This window comes from Mustela erminea, chromosome 18 (genome assembly GCF_009829155.1).
Source record: "Mustela erminea isolate mMusErm1 chromosome 18, mMusErm1.Pri, whole genome shotgun sequence".
Taxonomy (NCBI): Eukaryota; Metazoa; Chordata; class Mammalia; order Carnivora; family Mustelidae; genus Mustela; species Mustela erminea.
In genome coordinates, this window is record NC_045631.1 from 16297292 (window position 1) to 16313085 (window position 15794).

General features: G+C 48.1%; 1 protein-coding gene across 2 annotated transcripts in view; it reads left to right on the plus strand.

Annotated features, from left to right (window-relative positions):
• SMG6 (SMG6 nonsense mediated mRNA decay factor) overlaps positions 1 to 15794 on the plus strand; it is a 243283-nt gene that overhangs the window by 103566 nt on the left and 123923 nt on the right. For both annotated transcript variants that reach the window (XM_032320403.1, XM_032320404.1), the window contains exons 11-13: positions 1009 to 1125; positions 2695 to 2863; positions 14770 to 14971. In XM_032320403.1, coding sequence (XP_032176294.1) covers positions 1009 to 1125; positions 2695 to 2863; positions 14770 to 14971 — 488 coding nt within the window. The remainder of the gene's footprint in view (positions 1 to 1008; positions 1126 to 2694; positions 2864 to 14769; positions 14972 to 15794) is intronic.

Sequence of the window (15794 nt, forward strand, 5' to 3'; positions counted from 1 at the left end):
TGACAAGGAGTAGTTAACAGACAGCGTTTTGAGACTGTGTGTTGTAGCTCCTGCCCAAGAATAGCTCTGGCCACCACCAAGGTGGCTCCTTTCGCTGACCCACAGCCAGAAGGAAGTCAGCCAGGCTGAGAAAGTGAGGGGGAGTGGGTGATGATATTGGGAGCCAGATTTCTTTTTCAGCCCTGGGGGAAAGAATTTGTGAAATAAAAAGTACCACTGGTTAAGTGCTTATCATATGCCCATTTTCCCATGTAAAATTAACTCTTTCAGCGAAAACAGGTTGTTTTGTAAGTGGAGGAGTGATGGAAGGTAAGGATGGAACCAAAGGTTAGTGATTCAAGAAGATAAATTTGTATTTTTTGTGATCTTAATTGATATTTGTACTCCTATTGCTATGTGAGAGGAACTGAGTGAATTAAATATGACTTGTTACTATAGCTTCGCATTATTAGTAGCCAACTAAATACAGAGAGTCTGTAGCTCTGGCCCAAACTGTCCACCTTGAGGTACCTGGTCCTGTGGAAGCAATGCCGAATTTACATACGCGATTCTTGTCATAATGTTATCAAGTGCTTACCCATAGACCAGCCATTGTGGTAAATGCTTCATGTGCACTATTTTACTTAGCCTATGGCGACGCTTTGAAAGAGGAAATACTGGGACGCCTGAGTGGCTCAGTGGGTTAAGCCTCTGCTTTCAGCTCAGGTCATGATCCCAGGGTCCTGGGATTGAGCCCCGCATCGGGCTCTCTGCTCAGCAGGGAGCCTGCCTCCCCCCTCTCTCTGCCTGCCTCTCTGCCTACTTGTGATCTTTCTCTCTGTCAAATAAATAAATAAAATCTTAAAAAAAAAAAAAAAAAGAAAGAAAGAAAGGAAATACTACTACCACCAGTCTTAGATGAGGAAAGGGAGCTCAGTGACAAGACCAAGGAAGTGCACCTGGTAACCTGGAGAAGAGTAGCCCTTGACCCCCCAGGGCACTGATGAAGTTTCATTTGTCTCTCTTCAGACTGCTTCTCGGAGGAGTGTCGCTCTGTGATCCAGGAGCAAGCCGCAGCGTTGGGCTTGGCCATGTTTTCTCTCCTGGTGCGGCGCTGCACCTGCTTGCTCAAGGAGTCTGCCAAAGGTAAGCAGAGGAGGGACCCCCTGACTGATGGCCTTCCTCCTGCCTGGGCCCTGTGCAGACCAGCTCAGAATGCCACCCTGCCTTCTCAGCATCTCCTCCCTCTACTTGATACTCTTGCTCAAGTAACCCCTCTTCCTTCTGCCTACCTAACTAGCCCCACCTCCTTTTGCTTTCCCTTTACTTCTGTAGCCCTCTGTCCTTGGGGGAACTATCCCCTCCCCCTGTTCTCTAGTAGTTAAGATTTTTCACTGTACCTATGAGCTGCTGTGGGTTCCTGTAACACTAGTAAACCAGCAAAGACAATTTCCATTTTTGTTCATAACTGATGTTTTGCTTTCCCTGCTCTATCTCTGTGTCCCTCTTTGTCTGGTACTGGTGGGTGTTGTAACCACTGTGGACCAGCCACCTTGGACGACTCACTGAACCAGAGCACAGACTGTTTTTAACCCTTGAGTTGATCAGTGTCCCCATATGCATGAAGGTTGCCCTTAGAAATCTAGGACTGCCTGCTGAGCCATGTAAGGTAGGGCTGAAGATTGCCCCTTTCTCTCAGCTCCTGGATCAGTATTGGTGAGTATTGAGGCCCCTCTCCTGTCCCCCTGCCACTTCAATTTTGTGAATGCCTCCAGACTCTGGAGCTGCCTTTTTTGGGAGGGAGGGTCGAGGTAACTTTTTTTATTTTGAAGCAATTTCAAATTTATAGAAAAGTTACAAGAATTATACAAAGAACTCTTACATACCCTTTACCCAGAGTCCCCATTTGTTAACATTTTTCCATAGTTGCTTTAAGTTCTCTCTCTTTTTATATATACACACGGATGCTTTTGTTCTGAACTATTTGATTGTTAAGTTGTAGCTGTGGTAGCCCTTTATCCCCATATGGTTGACTGAGCATTTCCGAATAACAAGGATGTTCCCTTACATGACAGTGTAGTTATCAAAATCAGGAAGCCGACACTGATACAATACTATTGTTAAATCTGCAGACTTTATTGAGTTTGTACCAGTTGTCCTGAAAAAAGTCATTTTCTGGTCCAGGACCCACCCCAGGTTTACACATTGCAATTTAGATGCCGTGTCCCTTTAGTTTCCTTGCAGTCTGGCATTGAATGGTTTTCTGAAGTCTTTCTGTGTCTTTCAAGACATTGACATTTTTGAAGCGTACAGGCCACTTATTTTGTCAAATATCCCCCAGTCTGGGTTTCTCCGATATTTTCTCATGGTCAGACTCAGGGTATGCAGTTTTGGCAGGAACTCTGGTGCCATCTCAGTGCTGTGCTGAAGGGAAAGCTAAATGGGGGGGCTAGAGGCCGGAGTGGCGACTTCAGCAGGCCACAGGTGGAGCAGAAACAGCTGTCTGCAGGGGCAGACTCAGTGCACTGGTTCTCTCTTTGTCCTGCTTTTCAGAATCCTCTTAGGTGATGCTGGCACTTGTTCTCCGCTTCTGGGCCCAGCTTTCCTGTGGACTTGGTCTCCCTTCCCTAAGAGCTTGCTGCCGTCCCAGCGCCCCAGGCCTCCCTCGTGGGCCACAGCAGACCTAGGCCCAGTTCTCACCCTTTGCCTCTGCAGCTCAGTTGTCCTCTCCTGAGGATGAGGATGACCAAGATGACATCAAGGTGTCTTCCTTTGTCCCGGACCTGAAGGAACTGCTCCCCAGTGTGAAAGTCTGGTCGGACTGGATGCTCGGCTACCCAGACACCTGGAATCCTCCACCCACGTCCCTGGACCTTCCCTCACAGTGAGTCAGCCTGCTCATTCCTTTGGCCCTGCTGGCCTTGGCCCACATGTGCTCCCACGGCTACCCTCCTGGTCCTCTATTTCTTTCCACCTACCGCCTGCTTATTCCTCTCTTCCTTCCTCACTTGAACTTTGCTTTTTCACTTCCTTGAACACCTTCCTTGTCCCCTGATACTTTAGGCTGTTTTTCCCTGTTGTCCTGTCTGTTCCTCCTCTTCTCAGTCTGTCCTTCTCTCTCTCTCTAGCTTGCTTTGTTTTGATCTTTGTCCTTACTCTTGCTCTCACTTCATGGTGTTCATGTCTACAGTTTCTGCAGCTGCCTCTATGGGTGTGTGTCGAGTGTGGGCATGTGTCCGTGTAAAGGCAAGGCCTTGTCTTTTACTCTCCCTTTTAGTTTCTCTCCACACGTCCTTCAGGCTGTGTCCTGCTGCTTCTTGTGCTGCCTTCCACACCCTGCTTGGGCCTTCCTCTCATGCGTTGTAATGGTGTGAATGTGCACACCCCTGTCTTCCATTCATTTCGTTTCCCATCTCCCTGTCGCTGTGTGTCCATGTGCTATCTGTCACAGCATTTGAGGTGTGGGGTGTGTTGGTCTGGGGAGTATGTGTGTCTGCCTGGGTGTGTTTATGTAGATCTGTTTGTATGTTTGTGTGACCTTTTTCTTTTTTTAGTAAACTGTGGTAAAATATATATGTAACAAAATTTGTCATCTTAACCATTTTTAGGTATATGATTCAGTGGCATTTTATATTTATATAGTTGTGTAACTGTGTGTGGCTATTTCTTTCTTTCTTTCTTTTTTTTTTTTTTTTAGATTTATTTATTTGACAGAGAGAGTGTGAGTGGGGGGAGGGGGGCAGAAAGGGAGGAGACAAGCAGATTCCCTTCTGAGTGGGGAACCCAACTTGGAGCTCAATCCTGGGATCCTGAGTCAAAACAAGGAGTCAGACGCTCAACTGCCCGAGCCACCCAAGCACCCAATATGCATAGCTGTTCCTTATATCTGTATCTGTGTGTGGCTTCTATCTCTGTGTGTGCCTCTTTGTCTCTGGTTGTCTGTGTATGTCCGGGTGTCTATCTGTGTCTGAGTATGAAGGTCTGTATGTATGTAAGGGTCTTTTGGTGTACCTGTACATGTCTGTCCATGTATATGTGTCCACATATTTCTGTGTGCTGTGTCTGTGTCTCTTTCTAGCCTTGGGTGTAGGGGTCTCTTTGAGGGATTCATGTGTCTCCATGAAGAGTCTGTTCCAGTGTGTCTGTTTATGTCTCTCTCTGATTCAGGGTGCATGTTAGTCCATGTGTACTTTGGTCCTGTCCATGTCTCCATGTATGGGAGTGTGTGTATATGTTCCTGAGTATCTGTGTCTAAGACTGCCTGTGTCCATGTCCCTGTTTGTCTGTGACTGTGTCTCTGTGTGTCAGTCAACATCTCTGTGTTGGAAGGGGAATTTTTGTGAATGTGGGTCTCCCTGAATCTACCTGCTTTTGCCTGCCTCGTCTGGGTCTCCCTGCTGGAGTCACCTGTAGCCTGCCTGTCTCTGCCTGTCTTGGCGTGTACCTGCCTGCCTGCCTCTATTTATCTGCCTCTCGTGTGTGTCTGTCTGTATTAGGAGTCAGCAAACTGTGGCCCAGGAGCTAAGAATGGTTTACATTTTTAAACAGCTCAAAAAAAATCCAAAGAATAATATTTCATGACTTGTGAAAATTATTAGGAAAGTCAAATTTCAGCGTCCATGAAGTCATATTGGAGTATTGGAGCACAGCCATGCTTATTTGTTTACACTTTGTCTGTGGCTGCTTTTGCACTGCAGCAGTGGAGCTGAGTAGTTAAAATAGAGACGTTATGGTCTGCAAAGCTTAACACGTTTACCGTCTAGAACTTTGCAGAAAGTTGGCTGACTCCTGGTCTCTATGTGTCCCATTCTTTTCTTGTGTTAGTGTTACTGTGTGTTCGTATTTGCACAATTGTTTCTTGATGTGTGTGCACGTTGGTGCTGCCCATCTCTGGTCAACTCTGTTGATGGTCCATCTCTCTCCCTCCCTCCATCTTCTCTTTCTTCCTGGCTCTGTCTCTCTCTTTCTCCTTTTCCTTTCTCTTCCCCCGCCCCGCCCCCACTTTCCTCTGCGCCCCCCCCCCCCCCCCGTGCTCTGTTCCTTTAGGCTCTGTGCTGGGTGTGTGTGTGTGTGTGTGTGTGTGTGTGTGAGAGAGAGAGAGAGAGAGAGAGAGAGAGATCGCGAGTATCTATGCCCAGCATTTCATCATCATTCTTCATTGCTCTGCTCTGGGAGGGGAACATACTGGAGGACAGAGTGTGGATGGAGACCTAGGCTGCTGCGCGATGGTACTTCTCTGGGCTGGGTGCTGCCCATGTGAGTCTCTCCACTTATGGGTGACCTACAGAGGGAAGGCTGCAGGAGAGATTTCCATCTAGTAGTTTCTTGACCTTTCTGTGTGGACTGTGTGCTACTTTCTACCCTTTTCTTCCTCAAACTTCTTCCCTGTTCCTCATGCCAAGAAGCTCCCCTGGACTGTCCAATGCTTTCTCTCCCCCTTCCCTCCCAGCTCTAGCTCGGTAACTGTGTGGCTAATGTTCACAGCACCCTCCTATGAACCCTCCTAGGTTCCCAAATGCACCCCAGGCTGAAGCCTTAGGAGCCAGGGTTGAGCCGTCTGCTAGGCGGCTGGGGTCACACAAAGGAATGGTCTCATCTGCTAGCTAGGGGTGGCCGTTTCCCGGCAGTGTTCTCTAAAGAGTTAACATGTATAGCCTCAAACATTTCAGGCTGTTAATCTATAATGCCGACTAGGCAATTTGCAGTTTTGGAAAGAAACCGACAAGGAAGGTCTCAGCTCTCCAAGTATCCGAAGCCACTGCTTCTGAGCCTGCACAGGGGTCACAGAGTGTTCCTCCCTTCCTCTCAAGGGGTGGGGAGGCAGACCATCTGTCCTTGGAGTTTGGGCTTTCCCTGGGTCACCTCACCTCGCAACCACAGGTCCCTTAGATATGGTCCACCCAACCCCTATTTATCCATATCCCGGCCATCAGTCCTGTTAACTCTCTTCTGTGACCCGTCTCCCTTTATCCCTCCTCCCTCTCCCACTCGCTTTGGCTTTTGTTTGGCCGAGGAAATGGAAAGCTCACACAGGAAGTGCTGGGCCTCATTTGCTTGAGGTGCTGAGTCTGTTTTCTCTTTGGATGCTGTAGCAAATGGCCCGTTGCCGGCATATGCAAGCTGCTGCCCATCTTTGGGCAAGGGCTCAATCTGCAGCTGGGCACGTGGTCCAAGCTACAGCCGTCCCCAGCTAGGCTTTCCCTCCAAGGCTACAGACAGGCAGAGGGGGTTGGAACACTTGAACAAATTTGCTTTTTCTTTTCAGACTCTTTGCAGTATATCGAATCTGATTGCCTAGTAAACAAGTTCCTATATAGCTGTGGGCACCACTGATGAATCCAGTCTAGGCTAGAGCAGCCAGCGTGATAGAGAATGGAGTCTCCTTTTGCGCTTTCTGTGCAGTCGGGATCAGCAACTGGTCATTTCTGGAATGCAGGTTTAAGCATAAAGGAGGAACTTTGCTGTCCTGGGGACTGACCACAAGACATGGTGGTTTGAGGGCTGGGGCCTCTGTTGGACAGAGCAAACTTGGCCTGACCACCACTAAGGGTAGTCCCACCTTACAGATGTCAGATCCAAGTGCTGGAAAAGTGGAATGAGAATTTACCTCCCTCACTTCCACTTTCTCATATAGCTGCCTAACACTCACTGAGTAAATAACTATGGTTGAGAGACTGGCAGGGTATGGTGGTTCTGTGGATTCCAAAGTGGCCTCTTTTGCTCATTGATCTTTCATACTCTGGAGCCTTTTCTTTTAAGGGCACTGGGAATAACACACTCCAGATAGTTCTGTGGATGTCAGAATAGTAATCCTTGTGACACTCCCAAGGTCCTTGTGCTGATCTCCATTTTGGAGGGTTTAGGAGTGCTCTCAAGAGAATAGGAAGGAAATGGCTTCTACTTAATATCTCTCCTTTGGAGGTTTTCACTGGTTTTTGCCAGCATTTGTTCTCTGCAAAGACAGATCCATCATTGATCCTAACATAAGGTGATCAGATAGCTTACCTTTCAGTTTGCTTCTCCTCCAGAAACCCTCATTCCCAAATTGTTTCCCTGACACACTTGGACCCTTATTCATCTACCCCCCTTCATTCCCTCCCTTTTATTTCATTACCTTCTTTCTCTGAACAGTTAGAGAATCATTCCAAAGCTTTCTTAGGGGAATTCCAGAGCTCAGCATTAGTCTCCTTGGTTCTCTCCTTTTTTGCCCATATTTCTCTTCTTTCCAGTCCAATATACATTTCCTAGGCAGTAGCCACTTAGGCATGTGTGGCACACATAGGACGATGACGACAGGACATCACCAACACTGCACAGTGATAAGGGCAGGATTTCAGGGCCTCTTGTGCCTTCTACACAGGGACATTCATAGGTATGTGTGTTGGAGTCAGCAAGTAAGTAGATGGACTTTCCCATTTGTACTTGTAATAGGATGGCTTTATATCCCCGGAGATTTTGGTACAGGGGATTACAGCAGGGTGTGGAAAGTTGCCTTGGGCTGCTGTGAAAGACAGTGTGGAGTGCTTTGGTTTGTTTCAAACAGACCGCAGTGTTTGGAGGGACCATCTACTTGTGGGGTTTGGGGGAGGAGGAGTGGGGAACACGGTTTCTACACTAGGTCTCTTGTTAGGAGGGAGAGGTAGCTGCTCCCCACTTAACCATGTGAGCATGAAGTAAGCTGTGAGTGTCAGGTGATGGAGAGGAGCAGAGCAACAGGCTTTCACGAGCCTAAGCATAATGACCCCTCACATCCTAGGACCTTTGGCAGGCTAGGGCAGTGGGACAGCCTACCTCATTTCATAGTCTCTGCTGAAGCCAAATCTTCCCTCATCTTGATCTCTAGTTCTCAGTAAGTGAAAGAGTCAGGGGACTTTGAGAACATCCAAACCTAGCCCAGCTGTGGCAGTTGGTTTATTGCTTTCAGCTGGTACTTGAACCCAGGTCCTGGTCTTGGAGGCTTTCCCAGGTTTAATCCCCAGAGCTTTCTCTGCAGCTGTATGACACTGCGCTGACCCCGAATGAGGATAGGAAAATAGAACCAGTGCCAAGCCAGAGTCTCTTTTTCATTTGGAGTCTGGCTGTCTGCCCATGACCAGGGTTACATAATGGGAAACATAGCTGGGGCTCTGGAGAGCCCGCGTTTCACCAGGCTGCCCAGACCTTCGCATTCTGATGCTATATATCTTCCTAATTGTAGCTCGGATGCATTTATCACACTGTTGGATTGGAGTACTGTTAAAAAAAAAGAAGAAGAAGAAAAAGAAGAAGAAAAAAAAAACTCCAGAAATTCCTGGACTTGCTACTTTTCCATGGCTTGTCTTGTATAGTCTACAGAGCATGCTGGAAAAGGCTTATAGGGAGCTCTCTGAGTGCTGTCACATAGGGAGACTTAGGGATATGTAGGGAGTATGCAGTAAGCTGATTTCCTCAGGGAGCCTACGTGTGTTGACCCTGTAGACGAGATAGAAATTCTTGAGTTAAAAAACAGCTAGTTCACTCACCCTCACGGGGCAGCTCTGAAAATAAGAACTAATCCCAAGTCTAATCGGCACCCCTTCAAGGACGCTTAATACATCTTCCCAAAAGGGCATTTTAGGAGGTCACTAAGTAATAGTCCATCAGCACTTCCCTGAAGGAAGTGGTGGTGACTGTGGGAAGCCCCTTTGCTACCCTGGCTCCCCACCCAGTCTCCCTGGCTCCGGGTTGGGGCGTCAGCACTACAGCCTGGCACCAGGGGGTTCCTCTTCCTCCAAGTGCTGAGTGTGAGGCACACGTGATCTCTCCCACGGCAGGAGCCTCTGTCCCCTCCCAACTCCTCTCACAGGGCTTGTGAGAGGAAGGGGTGTTGGCCTAAGGCTCCAGTCTGACCCCAACAGGGTACAGCAGCTGACCCCAGGGAGCGTACTTTCCAACTCTGGGCTGAGGTTATTTGGGTCCAGTGTGTGCTAAACTAAGAAGACGTGTTGGAGTGGTTACAGCTAAAAATTTAGAGAGGCAGGAACCGTGAGAATCCGCACCAGGGAGGCCGCCGAGGGCTCCACTCATGCCGTGGAGATGTTGAGGTCCCCTGGGGGCTGCTCTTTCCCAAACACACAGTGTTGATGGGTTTAACACACCATAGTGATGCAACAGAGGCCATACATGTTGAGCGTAGCTTGGGAAAGCTGCAGTCACGTAAGGCACTGACCTAGATGGAGGCTGAGGGAGGCACAGTAGAGGTACTTGAGACATCCTGGAATGAGGTTACCGTGACCTCTCGTTGGCCAAAGGGTTCCAGCTGCGCTGCTTAGAACATGCAGAAGTTTATGTTCCTGGAGTAGTGCAGGGTGATGGGGCTTCAGAATTCGATTTGCCCTATTGGGGCACTTTCCCAAGGGCCCCAGTTGACTTGTTTGTATAAATCAGAAAGGCAGAAGGGATTATCTTTTACTGGCTCTTAGGTTCTTATATTCATTTAATAAACAGCTGTTATTCTTGGAGGATGATATCTTGCTGCCCATGTCTTAACTCCTAAAACAGTGATCTCTGACACCCGTGTCTCCTCTTTATATCATGGCAGCATCTGGAAAATACACTACAGTTCCTCAATCTCTGAGAGAGCTGCAGAGATTCCTACCACCCTCATCTCTACCCTGTTCCAGAGCCCGTTGAGGTACTTGGCATTGTCACCAGACCAAATCCTCAGCCCACTGAAAACAGAGTTGGCATGACATCTCAGCTTAACAAAGGGGCTTCCTAAGGGGTTCATTCAGGTCCTTTCTACCTGTTAGCCACTCACCACCTGCAGTTGAGTGTGAAGTCCTCAGGGCTGCAATGGTCTTATGTTGGCCATGGAACCCCATGTTGGGAGTTGTGGGCTGGGGTATAATGGTCCTTAGGCAGACAAGTTTTTAAAAGAGCATACTGCATATCTTAAGAGCATTTCTCTTTTTGTGGCCTTCTGTCTTTCCCCTTTGTGCGTACAGTCCACGGGCTTTCTCTTTTCCAGCTTCCTCATGTCTAGTTTCTATGCCACCTTGGCTATATTTCCAGAACTCCTCATTCCAGGAACCGAAAGACCCAACTTGTTTCCCATCTGTACTACAACTCTGATCTTCCATAGCTCTGAAACACAATGCAGGGCTTCTTCTCACTCACCTCTTTCCGGGTTTGTTCTGCAGCTGTGGAGTTTGAATGTTAGTGTTTAAACAAGCTGGTATTACACAGGAAATGGCCACCTCCACAGGCCCCTGCAGGCTTGTAACATGGGGTCATTGTACTTGATATTAATCACCAGTCAGCCTGTTCCCCCAGTAAAAATATGAAGGGGTGTGTGAGGGCTCAGTCCTCCTTAGACTTGCCAGAAGGATGGCCTGAGACCTGGCTGTACCTTAGCACTCCACTCTCTGAACTCTCTATGTCCCTGGGCCTTACCCCTGATGGAGCCTTTAGAAAAGATCCTACCTGACCTCTTCCCTATAAAGCTGGCAGATCTGCCTTTCTTTCTGAGTTCTAGAAAGGAGATCTGTTGTGGTATAACATGGCCTCACCTGTCTCACACCTTACTTAATCTTTTGGAGCATTTTGTGGGATAACACCTTGTGTGAGAAAACTCCAGAGTGCAGGAACACAGAAGCCTGTTAGTCTACCTGACACTAGGGCTTCTCAGTTCTTTGGACTGAAGCTGCTTTTCCAGGGGTGTATGCAGAAATAACCCCAGCCTGAAGAGTTAATCTGATTCCCCAAGTCAATATCCCCCAAACAACCAGCCAAGAGTGTGTGTTGGTTCATTTCTGTGAAATGTGTTTCCCCAGTCACCTGGGCTGGCCTGGGCTGCATTGTATCGGCCAGCAGCTGCACTGCACTCAAACTGACAGCTACATTAAACCTTGGAATTCTGAGGCAATAAAAAGTAAATTAACTCTTATTTTTTTCCTTTCCTGGTGGAGTGAGTGAATGCATGTCTGTAGGGAAGTGAGTAAGCCTCGGTCCTGAGTACATACCTCTAAGTAGCCACTGCTGGTCTGTCCCAAGCTAGGATCTGGTGTTCAGACTCCAGCCAGGGGTCTGCTTTCCTGGTGTGTGGTGTTTCTGTGGGGTTGGGCCACTGGGTCACCCAGCAACTGCTGATCCTTTGCTTACTAATCACATTACAGCTGCTTGAGAGGTTCCCTTGCCACCATTCTGAGAGCCGTAAACGGACTCGCTGGACATAGTTTCATATTCTCTGGCTGCTTTGTGTCTGCTTGGTAAAGAATGCATCCTAATTATGTAGTGGGATTTTGTGGGTTCTGGGATCTTCCCCAAAATACGACTTTGGACCAGAATAAGCCAAAGGCACTCGCCCGGGCTCATAGCACTGTTTAGAACCAAAGGTTTTTTGAGAGTGTCTGAAAAACCTTTTGGTTTTTCAAATGTTTCTAGAAGATTGGAAAAAAACTCATAGCCGCCAGAATTTGATTTTGGGCTCCTTGGCCCAGGATAACTTCGAACCCTCAGAACCCAAGGGCTGCTGAGGGTTGAAGTTTGGGAGGCACTCCTACCTGGGATAAGGAGCTAGAGCAGGAAAAAGCTAAGCTTTTCCCCTTCCATGCAGATAGGAAACCCTGTGTTCACCCACAGAGCTGACCTCTCAGCCCAGAGGCCTGGTTGGGGGTAAGCTGAGGTGATGATGCCCAGGTACCAGGAATTACCTCATCCTTAGCTTTTGAGGTTAGGCATCTCACCTAGGTTTTTTGGTTTTTTGGTGTGTGTGTGTGTGTGTGTGTGTGTGTGTGTGTGTGTTTTAAGTAAATGTATTTATTTGAAAGAGCATGAGTACATGCGAGGGTGGCGGGGGGCAAAGGGAGAGAATCTCCAGCAGACTGCCTGCTGAGTGCAGAGCCGATGTGGGGCTTGATCTCATGACCCTGAGATCATGACCTGAGCCAAAATCCAAGAGTCGGATACTTAACCAACTGAGCCACCCAGGCGCCCCTCACCTAGTTTAAGTACCTCTTCCTTTTAGTACTAGTTTCCTGACACTCCTCTTCCCTTCCCTCTGTGGAGAGTCACCGTATGGTGCATGGGTTCCTAATTAGTGTGTTTGTGTCCATGGTGCTCACTGGGAGAGGAGGTAATTGATGAAGTGATCTTGGGCAGTCGCACTAAGACACCAGAAGAAAGCAGCTACTTGGAATCAGAGTTCAATCACAAGACCAGACTGAATGGATCAGGATAGAAGTGACCTTTCACTGAAGCATTTTGTGTATTCCCTTGGTTCTGGTTAGCATGGCCCTCAGGCCCCTTTATATTCTTTATTTGGGAACTCGGGACACTTCCTATGTCTTTTGGCACTAGCTGCTATCTTACAAACCAACCCTGGGGTAGGAGCTCTCATCCACTTCATTTTTGCAGTGAGTCTTAAGATTTTGGCCCAAGGTGGGTGGTAATGGGCAAAAGGCAGCTGTGGCAGGGGTCCCTAGTGGTGGCCAGCAGTCTCTGGGAGGAGTCAGTTTTGGTTTATCTGAGCCTTAGGGGACAGGGGAGCATGGTAATGAGAACCACATGGTACCACATATTTCTTCGTTTTGGATCCAAGATGGTAGGGGTGGGAGGATGAGAGAGGCATGTGGGGCCTCCCACTGTGGCAGCCGTGGGTAATTTTCTGCTGCCTCTCCCTGACTGGGGATGCTGCTGCCCACACCTCCCTACCCCACACTACGTCCTGAAGCGATCAGGTCCTTGACCTGCACAACACCAACCAAGGCCCCTAAGCCAAGAATTCAGCTGGGAGACTTTTCACCTTCTTCCTTCTCACTGTCGTCTTTCCTGTTTATTTTCCAAATTGCTGCTCTGCAGCCGAGCAGTGTCTGTTGGCCAGAGCTCACCAGCACTGTGGGATTGGACTCAGGCAGTGGGCTCAAGTGGCCAGCAGGGCACTGGGGGAGGAAGTGGGGAGCTGGAAGAGCCTCCCTGTGCGTCTCCCATGGGCAGCGCTAACCTCGGAGGCGGCCCTGAGCAGCCCTATCACATCCGGTGCTTGTCTCTGCAGCCGGGACCGGAGGATAAACTATCAGAGCTGTGGGGCAGTGCATCATTCCTCTTATTATTTTCTTCTCTGCAGATGGGGTCGTGGAAAGTTCAGTTCCTTTTAACCCTCGAAGTTCTGTTTATTCTACAGCTGGTAGCCTGAATGCCGCGTTTCCCATTACATCACAAAGGGGCTCAGGCAGATCTCTGCACAGAAACGTGTTGCAACTGTTTATTTTTTTCCATATTTAAACATTTCTGACAGCCAAACTCAGCTGAGCCAAAAGATGGAGCTTTGTGAATGAGTCTGGTTGTTGGTGTCTGTGCAGAGAGAAGGCTTTAGAAAACTCTCGTCCCTCCGGTGATTCTTCCCAAACATGTTCTTTTTCCTGGGCAAGGCCTGTGAAGCAAGTTACTTCTGCAGTACACGTGTGTTGATTATGTGCTGTTGTGTGATTAATGGGGCTGTGTTCCGCCTGGTTCCCAGGACACTCTTGAAAACAAGATGTTTCATTTCATTGCCTTTTCCTAGTGTAGTGATTACAGTAAATAAACCAGTGCAGGCTCCTTCCACCTGGAGTCAGTCAGGGAGTCCCCACACCCCGACTCCACTTTCTCTCCCAGCATCACCTTCAGTGGCATGTCCCTTGAATGCCCTTTTTTTTTTTGCCATCTCCCAAAGGCTCCTAGACTGCGGGAGAAACAAATTGCTTAAGGCTGAAACCCCTCCCTAGCAGATTTGGCTCATGCGCAGTAACTCCTCTGGGAAGATTCCAGGATGTAGCTCATTCGTAGCTCTCTTTGCCTCTTGCCACTCCACCTCTTGACCCTAATTGTAAAGCTTTTTTTTTTTTCTTTTCTTTTTTTTTTTTTTTTGTAATTCTCCTGTGCAACTCATTACTTTTGTAGTACAGCTTAGCATCAATAGGTACAAAAACTGGGTAGTCCCAGGCAAGGCAGAGTGGTTGGTCACCCTGTATCTAACCTTCTACAAATGAGAGAAAGGAGAGGGAGTGGGCTGGTCAAAACAGCACTGGGACTGGTTCATCTGCTGAGATGCATGGGAAGCTTTAGTGTCTTGGGATGATCTTGGCAGGCCAAGAATGAGGTTTTTTATTGGGTGGGTGGGGTAGGAGGGGATGTTTAATTCCAGTAGAATTAACAGTATTATATTAGTTTCAGGTGTACAGTATAGTGCTTCAACAATTCTGTACCTTACTTGGTACTCATCAGAACAGATGTACTCTTAATCCCATTCACCTATTTGTATTTGTTTGTTTTTCTGCTTATATGTAGGAGAAGATTTCTAAAGCATCATAAGGCGGGGGGACCCATGTGACTCTCTTCATGGTGTGACTGGCCCCTCTGGCAGCATGGGAGGAGGGGAGATTGGCGCTCTGTTGCTATCTTGTGGCATATACTTGGCTGGACAGGAGTGGGGGAATTCTGGGAGCTGCCTCAGGCACTGGGTGTCTAGAATGTTTGAGTAAGTGTCTCAGGCACACTGTCTGGAAAGGTGACAGGACCTGCATTAGGCAACTGATTCTCTAAATTCCTTTTCCTCTCTGGTTAGGATTTTAAAAACTCCCCCTAATCAATTTCAACTTTGCCTAGATGGACACTCACCCACCAGATTGCTGCCATGGATGTAGTTTTGTACGCTAGCTTTTTGGGTAAGAGTTTCTGGAAGTTCCCAGCCATAAGCAACATTTGCCACCAGTACCTCCCTTCACACAAGTGCTTAAAATACTTTAACTGGTCCCTCTTTAGAGCTGTTCTTTCTGCCCTTATTTCTCACAGGGTTGCTATGGATGTGTGGTCGATGCTGGCTGATTTCTGTAACATATTGACTGCGGTGAATCAGTCTGAGGTGCCACTGTACAAGGACCCGGACGATGACCTCACCCTTCTTATCCTGGAAGAGGATCGGCTTCTCTCCGGCTTTGTCCCCTTGCTAGCTGCCCCTCAGGACCCCTGCTACGTGGAGAAAACCTCGGATAAGGTCAGCCCCAGGCCAAACATCCCTCCCCATTCACCCCTCCTCTTAATTCTCCAGACTTTTTTATTCTTGGGAAGTTTTCTGTGCAAACGGAACATGATTAAGTCATTGAGAAGGGTGTTAAGGGAAAATATCGACCTTTTAGCCGCTGACATCCAGCTCTGTGTCCTGAAAAAAAAAAGCCCTCTTAACTTCCTTTGGTGTGTGTGTGTGTGTGCTCGCTGGCATGTTGTATATACGATCATTTCCTCACTTGTTTAAATAGTGCAGCTTGTGTTGGCAGTGCTCTCACTCAGCTCCAAATGGTTTGCATCATGCTTAAAGCACCCTCCTTCCTCCCCCCTCTCCTCCTTCCCTCAGCCACAAAACTCTGCGCTAGGAAAACAGCCAGGGCTTTTTCCCTTCTCTAAGGAGGGGAGTGATAAATAGGTGACTAGAGAGAAGCAGACACCATGTGTTAACTTACAAAAAAAGCTTTTAGGAATATGAAGCATTCCCCGCTGCCTGGTTTCTATTTTTCTTCCTCTAAGGACTGTGTTTTAACCTGAACTTTTTTCTGGTCTGTTTATAGAAAACAAAGCTCATTGCCTGTTGCCCCGGTGGGGACTCTGGAACTCTTAGTCTCTGCTTAACAGTTGGGTCTTTGGCCAGGTGTGGAGGGTAGGGCAGGCTGCTCTGCTTTACATTCCCATGTAGCAATTGCTTGGGTGGGGAAGGGGCACCCACACACCCCAGGAACAAAGTCTCCTATGCTGAACTGGGGAACCCTGTGTCTAACCTCTTTGCTGAGTTGTTAACATCATATCCCCTGGGGAGGCCTTTGGGA